The sequence below is a fragment of the Indicator indicator genome, chromosome 12 (assembly GCF_027791375.1).
Source record: "Indicator indicator isolate 239-I01 chromosome 12, UM_Iind_1.1, whole genome shotgun sequence".
Taxonomy (NCBI): Eukaryota; Metazoa; Chordata; class Aves; order Piciformes; family Indicatoridae; genus Indicator; species Indicator indicator.
Genome location: NC_072021.1, coordinates 12,612,517 through 12,625,916, shown reverse-complemented (window position 1 = coordinate 12,625,916; position 13,400 = coordinate 12,612,517). Strand labels below are relative to the sequence as shown.

Sequence of the window (13,400 nt, the reverse complement as noted above, 5' to 3'; positions counted from 1 at the left end):
TCCTGTGTTCTCAAAATATATTATGGATATCCTGGAGTGCTGAAGAAATGAGATAAACTCTGAGGAATATGCTTCTAGAACAAATCAGAAACCACACTGCACTGAGATCTAGCAAAATTATCAGATATGACCAGTCTCTTTAATCAGTTAAGAAATACTAGTAATTTAGCTTAATTAGCTTTTAAATAGAATTAATCCCTTGGAGTCACTCAGTTAACATTAGGCTCATAGCATAACATTGTGGTTTGGTGTACTGCTTATTTAGCATTACTTACTGAGCATGAGTAGCTAGATTTGCTGAAGCCTTATGCCATGAGCTGTGAACCTTCACCTAGATATGCTGAATTTTTATCTAGTTAAGTGAAAAAGGGTCTCCAGAGCCAGCACAACCAGAAGATAAGGAGGATAGAACTGTTAGCAGAAGCTGCAACTCAACAAGGCAACAGCCTGCTTGGAGACAGAGAAGAAATCCAGTAAGGTGTCAGAAGATCCCAGACCAAAAGTCACCACTGGACCAAAAGACACATGGAAGACGTGTGAATAATGTATTTACTCCAGAGGGGTACCCTAAACAAAGAAATCCCCAGACAATTATACATCAGTTATACCCTTACAATCTCTGCATGCACCATTTAACAACAGCCATTTACCTCCTAGATACCGATGATAGCAGTTTCAAATAATTTTGGCAGCAGGTGTATTACATGATTCATTTTTAGGTCCCACAGTAAAGTATTGTTGTTAGTTTTACCAACAAGCAAAATAAGATGAGTCTGAATTACAGAGACACTGTGGAGAGCTCTCCAGAAAATGTAGATGGAACCTAAAGATTTTCACAATGCACTTATGCATTAAATGACATGTATGTCTGTCACCTAATCTAAAAGGTCCCTAAAAATAATATATTCTTGACAAAGAAAGTCCTGCTCTTTCATGCCAAGGTTTACAGAAATCATAGCCCTTCCCACCCACTGCACTGCCCTCTCACCACTGTGAGGGAACACTCTGCAGCTAAGAATGTCCTGGCTGAGGACAAAGATGCCTGACTCACATACAAGAAAAGTTGCTGTCTGCTGGACTGGGTACCAAACAGAGCCAGCTCCATCCCACTGGCTCCTGCTTCTGGTCCCAACACAAACATGGTACAACCTCCTAGTCTGGGTCATTTGGTGCAGGCTTATATCAAGCTGAGACAGACTCTGCAAGCAGATATACACAACTTAGGAGCATAAAATAACTCCCTTTTAGCTAATGCACGCAGCAGACAGATAGAACTAACATGCCACTAGGCCAAGTGTTACTATGCCCTACATCAAGAACTCACTGAGTTTGGGGAGCTGGCCATACAGGACAAGGCAGGAAAGAGGCATCCTGTGCTGCTCCTTGCAGAGGAGTAACTCCCAGTGGTGCTGATCCTCTGTCTTCCGAGCCTCAGCATTCCTTTTTTTTTTTTTTTCTTATGGATTAAGGATGTCAGCAGACTTTCTACTGAGTCTTTGAGCTGCAGACCATTTCCACTGCAATAATCATGCCTGCCAATGGATTTTACTCATCTCTGTCATGGCGTTAGCTCAAGTGCCTCCTCACAGCTTCTTTAAGCACACAGCCCAGGTCAGGCAACAGCACGAAGCCCAGCTGAGCCCTGAGTCACAGGGAGACAAACACCCCCCTTTCCTAAGCGATCATGTGGCAGCAAAAGTCAGCAGATACTTGCCCTTGGTCAGACACAGGAGTCGTGACAGAAGCAGCAGGGGTGGCAGATGCCAGTGGTTGCCCAGTGCAGCTTGCCTGCATCTTCCTACCCACTGCCAGGCCCCATAACGGTGGTTTGGGCCATCACCATTGGGCTATCGGCCTCCATCCTTGCTCTCATGCTCTAGTGTCAAGGGAACAGTCTAGAGGGTGCTGCCTCAGACCTGGGCAAAGGCTCCCATTTGAGCCTGTTTTCATTGTATTTATATGGATACTTTATTCAAGGCATTTTGTGGAATTTTTACGGCATTTTATCAGCACAGAGATTTTATCGCAGCTCAGCCTGACTCTACTGCACCTAGACTGAATATAGGAGGTTTTTCCGGATCCGACCCAGCGGCGGAGCAGCATCTGACCGGGCCTGACTAGGCGAGAGCAGGCTGCCGCTAAGTAGAACGATTCCCTTCACGGTGACCCCAAGGTACTGGCGCCCGCCCCGCCTCCCAGGGCCAAGCGCCGCCCAGTCAACCAGAGAATTAACGCAGTCTTGCGCGCGCTGCTGGCGCCCGCCTCACCGCCTCCTGCCCCGTCTCTTGCCGGCACCGCCTCGACGTGGGCGGGGGAACGCTGTGGCGCGGCTTTCGGAGGGGATCGAGCTGGCGGACGCCATGCGGAGCCGCGAGGAGGTGGACGCTACATTGCAGACAGCCAAACTGAACCCGGCGGAGCTGCTACCGGTCGTGCACTGCCTCAGCTTCGGCCCGCAGGCCAGTGCCGGCGACTGCTGCCTGCTGCAGCTGGAGCCGGGCCTCAGCGACCAGCTGGAGGCGGGATGCAGGTACCGGCAGGGTGGGGCGCCCTCTGGAGGACAAGGAGTTGGGGCCGCGCGCCGACGCCGTGGGCCGACGCCGTGGGCCGAGGCCGTGGCCCCCGTGCTCGCGGCGCCGCCCCGTGCTCGCGGCGCCGCCCCGTGCTCGCGGCGCCGCCCCGTGCTCGCGGCGCCGCCCCGTGCTCGCGGCGCCGCCCCGTGCTCGCGGCGCCGCCCCGTGCTCGCGGCGCCGCCCCGTGCTCGCGGCGCCGCCCCGTGCTCGCGGCGCCGCCCCGTGCTCGCGGCGCCGCCCCGTGCTCGCGGCCGCAGGATGCTGGTGGCTGTAGGGGTCGGGTTCCCTTATCTGGACTTCGCTCCGCCGTGCGTGGGGGATGTTGGAGCAACGATGGAGATGGAGCAGGGCTCCGCCTAATGGGGCTGCCGAGAGGCAGGGGTGCGCGGTCCTGGTTGCAGTGTTCAGTAGCTGACGCGGTTCTTTAACGTGGCGTTTTACAGACTTTAATTTTTAAAGTACGGGTTGCATGAAAATGTAACTGTCCCTTAAACCTGGCTTGGTCAAATTGGTAACTAAAAGCTAGCACCAGCTGAAATAACCTGGACAAAGCAAACAGATCCAACACTTCATGATTGGTATTTATAACACATTTAGATTATTTCAGCAAAATAGCACTTGTGTGCAGGGGGGGAAAAAAAGGGGTGGGAGGATGGGTTTTGTATTGCTAACAGTGAGTCAATGGCAAGAATCGAAAACAAGATCGGTTCCTGTCCCCGGGAACGTCTGATCAGGGTAACAAGATTTTTACTGAAGTTTCCCACACCTGCGGGGCTGTTGCATTAGTGTTTTTATTTGCATGTAGAGAAATTTCCTCTCATGAGACTAGCCAAAACTGAGGAGAGTTCCTTGCTGGACATATTAAAGATAGATGCCTAAAAACAAACGATGTCTTTAAAATAATATTTCTGGCTTCTGAGATTTTTGTTTTAGTGGAACCCTTGTGGTTCCGTGGATGGTGGGGTGCCTGCAAAGTTGACAAACAGGGCAGCGAAGGTCATACAGTGTTGGTATAAACATTTGATAGGCTGGTTATGTGACATCTGGACTAAGATTCTGCATAGTTTTCTTGATACGGTTTTAAAATGCCTCTCTGCTGCAATTCCAGTGATATAATAAAAATGTCTCTCTAAATAAAATAGTTTTGAGAGGTGTGTGTTAGTAAGCCTGTTCATACTCAGTGCAATATTAATAAGGTGTCATTTGTTAGAGGCTTGAGTCATGCTAAGGACCACTTGGGGCACAGCCAAGCTTTGTTCATGCATCTAAGCTATTGGAAGCAAGATAACCAGTTTGATAAAACCTAATATGAGCATTTAACTTAGCGCAGCCTGGGGGGAACTGAATGTTCTCTTGTAGTCTTGCTTCAGTATTATCACCTTCTCACTAGGAATCTGTTTAATCAAATATGAGAGATTCTTAGTACTGAAATGCTCTAGAAGACGGTTTTCTTTCCTGCTTTTAATTGCTTGCAAGAAAGTGTGTATATTTTTGAGGGAATTATCTGAAGGATGCTGCACAATAGATAGAATTTCTATTTGCTTTCTTGTTTCACAATGGGTCAGTTTCAGTCTTCATTAAAGAACAGTTCAAGTTGTAACCTCATAAGAATAATGAACTAGTTTATCCTTTAAGCATCACTTACTCAGTGTTTTAGTGGGAGTTGTGTAAAAAGACAAGTGAGGAGGTTCAACTGTTACCTGCATTAAAACCTTGAATACTTTTCTTTGAGTGGGAAAGATCAAAAAGATGAGGAAAAAATCCCAGTGTTACGACATTCTAGGTTAACTGGCAATTATATATTTATATTTTGGTGTACTGCTACTGTTGCTACCATATAGAACTAGTTTGTATCTTCTTTACCAATGTATAAATGAGCAAAAATATCAGACAAATGTAATAGGTTTTTCATCCTGAAATAGCGCTAAAAATACATCTTTGTTTTTGTGCTCTTTTTTTTTTTTCAGTCTAGTAATCCGTGGTGAAAAGCATGAACGAGTAGTGTTGTGCAGCAAAGATAAAACTTACGACATGAAAATAGCAGATACCTCAAATATGCTGCTGTTTATTCCTGGCTGCAAGACTCCGGAACAGCTGAAGGCAGATCAAGCATCTTGTAATATTATTCATTCACAGGTATGTCGTGCTGGGGTTTTGCTTGTTTGCTTTAATTCTCTAATTTCTTTTCTCTATAATCTCTTGTATTTTATCCAGGATGCATATGTGAAACCTAAATGGGATTCAGTTGCCTAAACATAGGCTTCTAATGCCATTTTAGATGCCTTGTGGTATTGGCTTAGCTATGAGCTACAGCTGCAGAAGGATGTCTCTCCTGAAGGTTCTTTGTATATTGATCAGCCCCAGGAGGATGTCTTTATAAATATGTTTTATACACAGGGGGCACACTGTACCTTAGGGTGTCCAAATGGCTCTAGGGCCCTTCTTTAGGCAACTGAATTTTATCCATAATGTATGGTAATTATTGTTTCTGAGAAATGAAAACTTTGGTTTATTTTCAGAGGATAGTAATTACTCAGGTATTAAAAGCTTTCATAGAAAATCTAATTTCTCAGTGTTAGCAGCTGTTTTTAAAGTAAACTGTTTGCATGTTGATTCTTAGGAGTGTTTTCCCCAAAGTGCAGACTATGCCAAGTCATGCCTGAATACATTTTTTTTAAATACAGAAATATATTCAAAGGTGACTCTCTTTCAACTAGCATCTGTAAAGATTTGTTGGATTGAATGATTTTTAGAGTTCTCAGTTTAAAGAATTAATTGTTCTCTGCTCTTCTGAAGCATAGTTAATAAAATTCTACTAAAAATAGTTAAGCAAATATTATTACTAGGTCATTATTTGCTGTAATGGATATAATGATATCATTGAGGAGTAGTCCTGCTTGTTCTTAGATGAATGTAATAATCAAAACAACATCATTTCTTCCATGAAGTCAGCAGTTTAGCTAGCAGAAAAAGTTAATTCAAACAGAAGTAGGTTAATGAGAAAGTAATATTCTTCCATAGTCTTTTTTTGCTATGTTTAATGATCTCATTAGTCCTCTGAAGTCACACATCAATGTAATGTAAATGTGATTTGCTTAGGAATTATATTTAGAGTTTTATTTATAAGAGCTTTCTTAATGTTTTCCAAAATGCTACATACTGTATTGACAGTGCAAATTGTGAAAAGGAAGAAGATTTGGGGATTTGGGGACTTCACCACCCTTCTCCTGCTGCTCTTTGTACAACTTGCAAGCCTAATATGGACAAAACATGTGCCCATAACTGTAACATCTGGAGCTGTTCCCTTTGTTATAGGCACTTTGAACATATTTTTATCAACCAACAGATGATTTTTCTTCTTCACTGCCTGTGGGGTTTTTTTTAATTGAAAATATTGCAACAATTGTTTCCTTCTTAAAATAAATACCTGAGTAATAAATTCTCATTCTCATTGACTAGATTAATACTTTTTGCTGACAGCTTTTTGTAAGCTTCTTTAAATCCAAACCATAGATTAAAATATTTTAAGAGTCACTGTTTTTTCTTGCAGATTGCTGGTTTCTCCAAGAACTACTGGGAATTAAGGAGGTGTCGACCAAAACTGAAGAAGCTGAGGAAGCTTTTAATGGAAGACCCATATGAAGGGCCAGATAGTCGGAAAGATCAGACTTCGACATTTTCAAAGGTAAATCAGTTACATAAATTACTTTCTTGCAATTGGTAATGAACAGATTAAATTATTAACTATGGAAACACCTTTGTTTGCATGTTTCTCATGCTTAATTTTTTCAGCCTACTATTCTAAAGAAGTTGGTAATTATTAGCAGTTCCACTGAGTAGCAGATAAGCAACCTTTTTCAAGTGAAAAGAGGAAAAGGAAGGATGTAAAAAGAGAGGATTTTTCCCTTTTTATGTGGCGAGTTTCTTGAAGACAGTTTTCAGAACCTTTTGTAAATTTCTTGAGAGTTAGATAACTACTAAAGTGTAGCGTAGCCTTTCCTCCTCCTTTGTGGCTGTCATGTATGACAGGTATATTTCTTACGCATGGCACAGAGGCTTCCCTGTAGTTAGACTGGTTTTATACAGGAAAACTTTTAGAGTGTTAAACCTTAGAAAATTCAGAGTCTGGGGAAAACCACATCAATCTTTCTTTCTTAAGTCTTTCTTTCATAATATAACGCATTTAGCATGCTTGCTGAAGCAAAGGAGGAGTAAAGATAATCTGTTATATTTCCTTACTTTTTCCCCTGTCGCAGTATACAACAGAAGATTTGTTAAGTCTGATTCAAGCAAGTGAAGAAGAAATACTGCACCAATTGCAGGTTATGGATGCCTGTAAAATTGAAGGTATTGATCTCTGAAGAATATTACTGCCTATGAGGAAATAACCTCGTGGGTTTTTTCCCCAAAATATCTGTGTCTCCTTCTTCTAAGGCCCGCCCTAACAATTCTATGATGCTATGATTCCACATCCTCACCTTTCAAGGTACAAGTTACTTCAAAGCACTAATACCTGCTTCCATATTTCCTATATTCTCTGCTCTCATGAATCTGATCAAAAGGATAAAACCGAGCAGGCATTGACCAGTCTGGCTCATGCCAGCGTAATTCCTACTTTGCTACTACAAATACTGGCATCACAGCATTCCACCCATAGCAGAAGTATTTTTTGGCTAGTTGCCCTCTTCATGGATGAACGGGTGTTCCTTTCCACAGTTCCAGAGGCAAAAATAGTTGATCCCTAGGTAACCCCAGCCCTGCAATATTCGTTTGTTCCTCTCAGACTGAGTTTATCTCAGAAGTCTCCTTGCCATGTGAGGTAAGGCTGGAAAAAGTGCCTCACCATGGGACAGTCCTACTCATCCTTAACTTGACCAAGCCCAGAACCTCACCTGGACAGCAGGTGACAACAGTCCCAGAGATACAGGGCAGGACTGAGCTCTGGAGGTTATTTGGGTTCAAACCCCTGTTTTAGAACAGGGCCAACTTGGAGCTAGCTGGCTGTTCAGGGCCTTGGCTGGTTGAATTCTGAGCACTTCTGTGGGTGGAGGCTGCACAACCTCTGTCCAGGGTGTTCCAGTGTTGACTATCTGCAAGGGGACAAAAGTTCTCCTAATACCCAACTAAGATATCCCTTGCTGCAACTTGTGCTTTTTGCTTCCAGTCTTGTCTCTGAGCACTACTGGGAAGACTTGTGTTCCGTTTTCCCTATACCATTGCATTAGGTAGGTAAGGAAAATCTCACAGATAACATCTCTTGTCATTTACAACTGCACAGCACCGCTGTAACTGAACTGTGCTTTGTCACATCTGCATTTCTGTGGACTTGGCTGCACCTGAACTGCCATGTTGCAGGGCCAGTACAGCCAGATCTGTTCATGCAGTTCTGTGTCTGAATTACTAGTTCTTCCACATCTGATTCACCTTGGGATTTGTAGTCTGTGTATCTGTAGCCGTTAATCTACATAGCTATGAATAATTGAGATGTTTTAATTTCTTTCTCCTTTGTATTTGCTCTTACTATTCTGTTCTTTTCCTCACTTCTAAACCTGAAAAAGGACAGAATGTTCTTGCTGTACTTTGAAAAGGTGTGACCTAAATGTCCAGACTCCTGTAATGTGCCTTCAGGGAAACAGAATTAAGGTGTTAGTGTTTTCCTTCTAACACTATTACATGTTTTTATATTTGGCAGGATATTGGAGAATTCTAGAATTTGACTATGAAATGAAACTTTTGAATCATGTGACACAGCTAATTGACTCTGAGTCCTGGTCTTTAAGTAAGGTTCCTTTACGTACCTGCCTTGAAGAACTTGGATCTTTAGAGCCCAGGTAAGCAATTACTTTAGTACTTAAAGTTGCCTACAGTGATTATTAGCTGATTATCATCATTATTAATTATTCATTAGAATTATAGTCTTATAACTCTAGATGTCAGTTACCATAGTGTTAATGATATATTTTCTTTGGCTCTGAAATAACACAAGGGCATTAGTAGTGCAGACAGGTTAGCAAACTGATTTTAGTGTCTATTGGTAATACTTCCATTGATTCAATAATGGAAACATTGAAGTGTAAATAATAGAAGTAGCATGTACTTAAGCCATAAATCACTGACCATTTGAAATACTTGTTCTGATGCTATAGCTATCAAAAAGTGTTTAGTTTACTTATTGTGTAATGTCTGAGATGATGGCATATTTCCTGATGTAATGTTGAATTCAGATTGTAAAAGTTGAGTTTATTGTACTACCATTTGTTGTCAGGAAATAATGTAAGATTACTGGTCAAACAAAGTCTTAAGTTTATAGTATGCTGCATTTTCCATTTATTCAGATTTTGGCTCAAAAAGAAATCTTTCTTTAGTGTTAGTGTCTGCAGTTAGGCTGTAATTTTAAGCCAAGGTTCTAGAAGAATGCCTACTATTCCAGAAGGAATAATTAACTTCCAAATGTGGCTTGTGTCAATTCTCATTGGAAAGAAATGACTTTGCAAGAGTCGCTCCCTTATTCTCCTTACACCTTTTAGTCTTTGCTAGTTATATCTAGGAAGTGGAGGAGACTTCTGGAGGTGACATGCTGAATTAACTCTCTTCTGTCCTTTTTGTCACCTTTTGACTTCTTTTTAATTTACTTATTTTATCCATTTGTTCTTCTCAGCCATTAAACTACATCTTATCCTCCACTGATATTTTTGTTTTTCTTCCTTTACCTGTTCCTTCATCTTGGTAATTTTCTGTAATGTCCTAATGAACAATTTTAAGACTTGATTTCTGATTATTTTTTGTTTTCATTTTAGAGAGATGATAGAGCATATTCTTTTAAGCTATGGAAGGAAATACATTGATGATGGTAAGTTTTGGAAAGCATGCATATTTTAATTTTGTGTATAGGAAAGTTACTCATGAGTAAATACAGATGTTGTGAAGATGGTCCAAACAACTGCATTTGCTACAATGCCGTAAAACCAGGAAGCGAACAGTGAGATAAAGATCAGTAAAACAGTTAAAGTTTCATATGAAAAAGGAGTATGAAACTGTAGAAGACACAAGGGAAAAATCAGAATCTATCAGAGGTACCTGAGGTGATTTATTAGGTGTCTTCAAGCCATAATTCTGTGAATGAAGACAGACTACTTGTAAAATGCTCTCTCTGGATACTCTAGGAGGTCTTGGATGTCATGCATTGAAACAATTAAATGTGCTATTGTGAATAATCAGTGGTGTGTAGCTTGCCTGAAATAGACTTCTGCCTTGGTCCCTTGAGCTGCACCACATGCAGTATTTCAGTGCCTTTATCTCAATCTGGAATTCTTCCTCACAACTGTTTTAATTTTAGTATATTTAGGCAGGTTGCACAAGAATAAGATTGAATTGCAGGAAGTTCAGATGACTGAAGAAGTGGAAGGAAGTGTTTATGCCTGACATTGTTCAGAGAATTTTAGTCAAGGCAGTGAGAATGAAAATTCTCCTTATTCTCTTAATAATCTCATATTATAAAGGCAATTAAAGAAGTGAAAGTTTTGTTTAATTGTTCAACCACAGACAGCAAATACTTTAATATAAGTTATTCAGAAATGGGAATGAAAGCTGTAGGAGAAGGAGTTACTGTAGAAAGGGATAGCTGTATCAATTGATAGGAATGAATTCTGTACCTTGGAGAGTGTTGCACACACACATAATATTCATCGTATTTTTTGTTCTCGAGAATGAGAAGATACCAAAGTGATATCAAGTCAGGTTACTTCCTGAGAAAAAGGAAAACAGGATGGTTGTGGAGTCTTCTTCTCTGGATGCATTCAAAACCTGCCTGGATGCATTCCTGTGCAGACTACCCTAGGTGATCTTGCTTTGGCAGCGGGGGTTGGACCCAATGATCTCTGGAGTTCCCTTTCAACTTCTAAAGATCTGTAATTCTGTAATATTTGCTTTGTAGAAGACTGCAGAACAGAATGAAATTACAAGGTTGTTCTCTGTTATCAAAAAGCAAGAACCCAAGATAACCTGGTTTTCTGTTTCTCAGCAGGGGAGGTTTACTTTGAAATGCAGGAAGATAAAATATGCAGAGCTACAGCACAAATGCTTTTGCAAAATGCAGTTAAATTCAATTTATCTGAGTTTCAAGAAGTCTGGCAACAAAGCGTCCCTGAAGGCATGACAACAAGGCTTGATCAGCTTAAGGTAAAAACATTCAGAAATATGGATTCTTTTGTGAGCAGACTGTGAACTGACTTGTGTCATATGCAGATTTTATTGATTAATGCATATTGATTATTTCTGTCATCCTTTATGAGCATCAGCAGTCTGGAATCATGACAATTCAGGATTCTGTACACATGGCATGTTTCAGAGTTTGAAAAAAACACTGAAAAAGGTTGCAGCTGTACAGTTAATACTTGTAAATGTAACTAGAACAGAAGCTGAAGGTATTGTTGAGCAGACTGTAGTGACAGCTAGTAGAGCAGCAAGCACTGTGAAAAGCCTGCTACTTGAAGGCCGATGTTGGAACTCAACAGATTTCCTCCTTCTTGTGGTAACAGAAATGATAAATTCTGCTTGTACAACAATACCTTTATGATACTTTTCCACTTCACCTCTAGTAGCACAGTTTTTGAAAGCTTTGGAGGTGCAAAGAGCCATTTGCAGGAATTCTTTCCAGAAAGAAGTTTTTATTGTTTTATCTTTACATTTTTCTCTTTGCTGGTGGTCTACAGGGCTTGGCTCTTGTGGATAAAAGTTCAAGACCAGAGACCATCTTCCTGCTCAAAGTAGAAGACTTACCTGAAGACAATCAGGAAAGATTCAACAGCTTATTCAGAATACGGGAAAAGTGGACAGAAGTGGATATTGGCCCTTATATACAGTAAGGATATATTGGTTTTAATTAAATGCAATTAGTGTTATATTCTTCTCTTTTTGCACAGCTGAATTCTTATCATCTGTGGTTGCCTCTTTCCATTTCTAAGAATACAAGTTACATGTGAATAAAATCCCCATCCTGAGGATCCGGAGCTATATTTGTTGGATTTAAAATGGTGTCAAAATATGATCTTGATAAAGTTAAAAGGGTGCTAATTCTATCTTACTTGATTGAGGTAGACTGAAAGAATAAACCTCCTCACATTCATAGTCAGTTTCCATACTTATAGCCCAAGAACTATAGAGCAGTAGTGCTTCCTGTACTATGTCCTTTGTTCTTTTGGTGTTTAACAGTTACACTACAGTACTCTCTGGACTACGTGTGAGCAGGTAGAGGTGGTAACCCAGAAGTAACTGCATCAAACCTTTATGAGTGCCCCTAAATTTACTGTAATATCATAAGGTAGTTCAAAGCTTACTGCTTTACCAGATTAAAAACCCTTTTGAGTATAGTAATAATAAAAAAAAACAAACAACCCTCCTAAAAACCGCAAATCCTTGTTTCTGAAGTAAATAATGTAGTTTTGCCTGTTGATTAAATGTCAGACCAAGTTCTAAACTTTAAGTAATTTAATGCATTATTTGACAGTTACACTGGTTTGTTTGTTGTGTTGTTTTTTCCTCCCAGTACCCTCATACAATTTATTGCTACTTACAAGCACTTTACTGATTCATTTTGTATGAGAGTATCACTAATGCTGACATTGTCTGCTTTATTTCCTCTGCAGAGACCTCTGTGCTGAGAAGCAAACAGTTGGTGCTCTTCTGACAAAATATGCTCGTTCCTCAATGCAGAATGGTGTTAAAGTTTATAATTCTAGAAGACCCATCTCATAACAAGTCTTGTTTCAAGAACCGAGACTAGTGAATGGAAAATCAGTGGATGTTGCTTGTTGCTGCTTCCTGGGGAGAGTTCTCAGCTGGTATTCTACAGTGTGCTTAGAGTTTAAGAAGCTAAGATTCTTGAGCAAGTTCTGTTTTCTGCTCAGATAAGTGGAATGTGAGGGCACTTGCTTCTTCTAAGAAACTCTAGTGTCAGCAGCCCATGCCCACCTTCCTTTGCTCACCTTCCTTTTCCTGTGTCTGTAGGTATACCAGGAGTCAAGGTACTTCTTGACTATACTTCAGCTGTCTATCTATAAATTGCAGTCTAACATAAAAAAATTTAAACTTCCTTGATAATAATTGAATTAATTGATTTCAACAGGAAAATGGAATGCTTAGTCGTTTGCCCATTAGTGAGCATTCTTAAAGATTTTGACACTGTTATGACATTTTGAATACTGCAGACTTAGACCGGTTCATGATCAATTTGTCCTTGACTGAGAGAGACTACACCAGTCCTAAGTCTAGGAGGTGGTTCTTTTTGTGGTCATGTCTGTGAATAACATTGGCACAAGCTCATGACACTTCAACACATGGCAGAATATTACCAAAAAATTGCAATAAAGTGAGAAGATATGAGAACACTTAGATGTTGTTCTATAAACTACCAGTAGAATGTAGCTGAGGTAAAATTGTTTTACAGAAGACCACTTTTGCTTTTTAAAGAGAACTTACCATACATATAATTACACACAGAAACCGGGCCTTGAAAACTTAGGGTAGAATCTTACTTTATATTGAGCAATGAAACAGGAGCTTTTATGATATTATCATAAAGTGAAGTGCCTAAAATTGACATTTTGTAAATCGTTAAAAAGGATTGTTTGTATGTCAGTGAAGCAGAGCTATAGTAGACATTTTTCAGATATTTTTTAAAACTTAACAATTGTAGGGTTTTTTTTATACAAAAAGTATTTGCTGCATCAAACTCTGACATAAGGTATGAAAAACCTTGTAATTGCAAGCATGCCAAATGTAGGGTGAGTGGGGAGAGGAAATAAACTATTACTCAAATGGAACTCTTAA

The 13,400-nt window shown here is 40.4% G+C and overlaps 1 protein-coding gene across 1 annotated transcript; it reads left to right on the top strand.

Moving 5' to 3' along the window:
- Positions 1 to 2,360: 2,360 nt before the first annotated feature.
- On the top strand, positions 2,361 to 12,449 carry DSCC1 (DNA replication and sister chromatid cohesion 1). The gene is made up of 9 exons (XM_054385507.1): positions 2,361 to 2,530; positions 4,541 to 4,709; positions 6,124 to 6,258; positions 6,830 to 6,920; positions 8,266 to 8,404; positions 9,371 to 9,423; positions 10,594 to 10,751; positions 11,285 to 11,433; positions 12,218 to 12,449. Exons 1-9 carry the CDS (start codon positions 2,361 to 2,363, stop codon positions 12,324 to 12,326), a joined length of 1,173 nt encoding a protein of 390 aa, XP_054241482.1. The 3' UTR covers positions 12,327 to 12,449.
- Positions 12,450 to 13,400: the final 951 nt, after the last annotated feature.

Bases quoted from the DNA above. Each gene is read 5' to 3' on its own strand.
- DSCC1 (XM_054385507.1), top strand. From the start codon at position 2,361: ATGCGGAGCCGCGAGGAGGTGGACGCTACATTGCAGACAGCCAAACTG. The intron at 6,259-6,829 runs GTAAATCAGTTA...CCCCTGTCGCAG, and splicing joins AGACTTCGACATTTTCAAAG to TATACAACAGAAGATTTGTT. The intron at 9,424-10,593 runs GTAAGTTTTGGA...TCTGTTTCTCAG, and splicing joins AAGGAAATACATTGATGATG to CAGGGGAGGTTTACTTTGAA.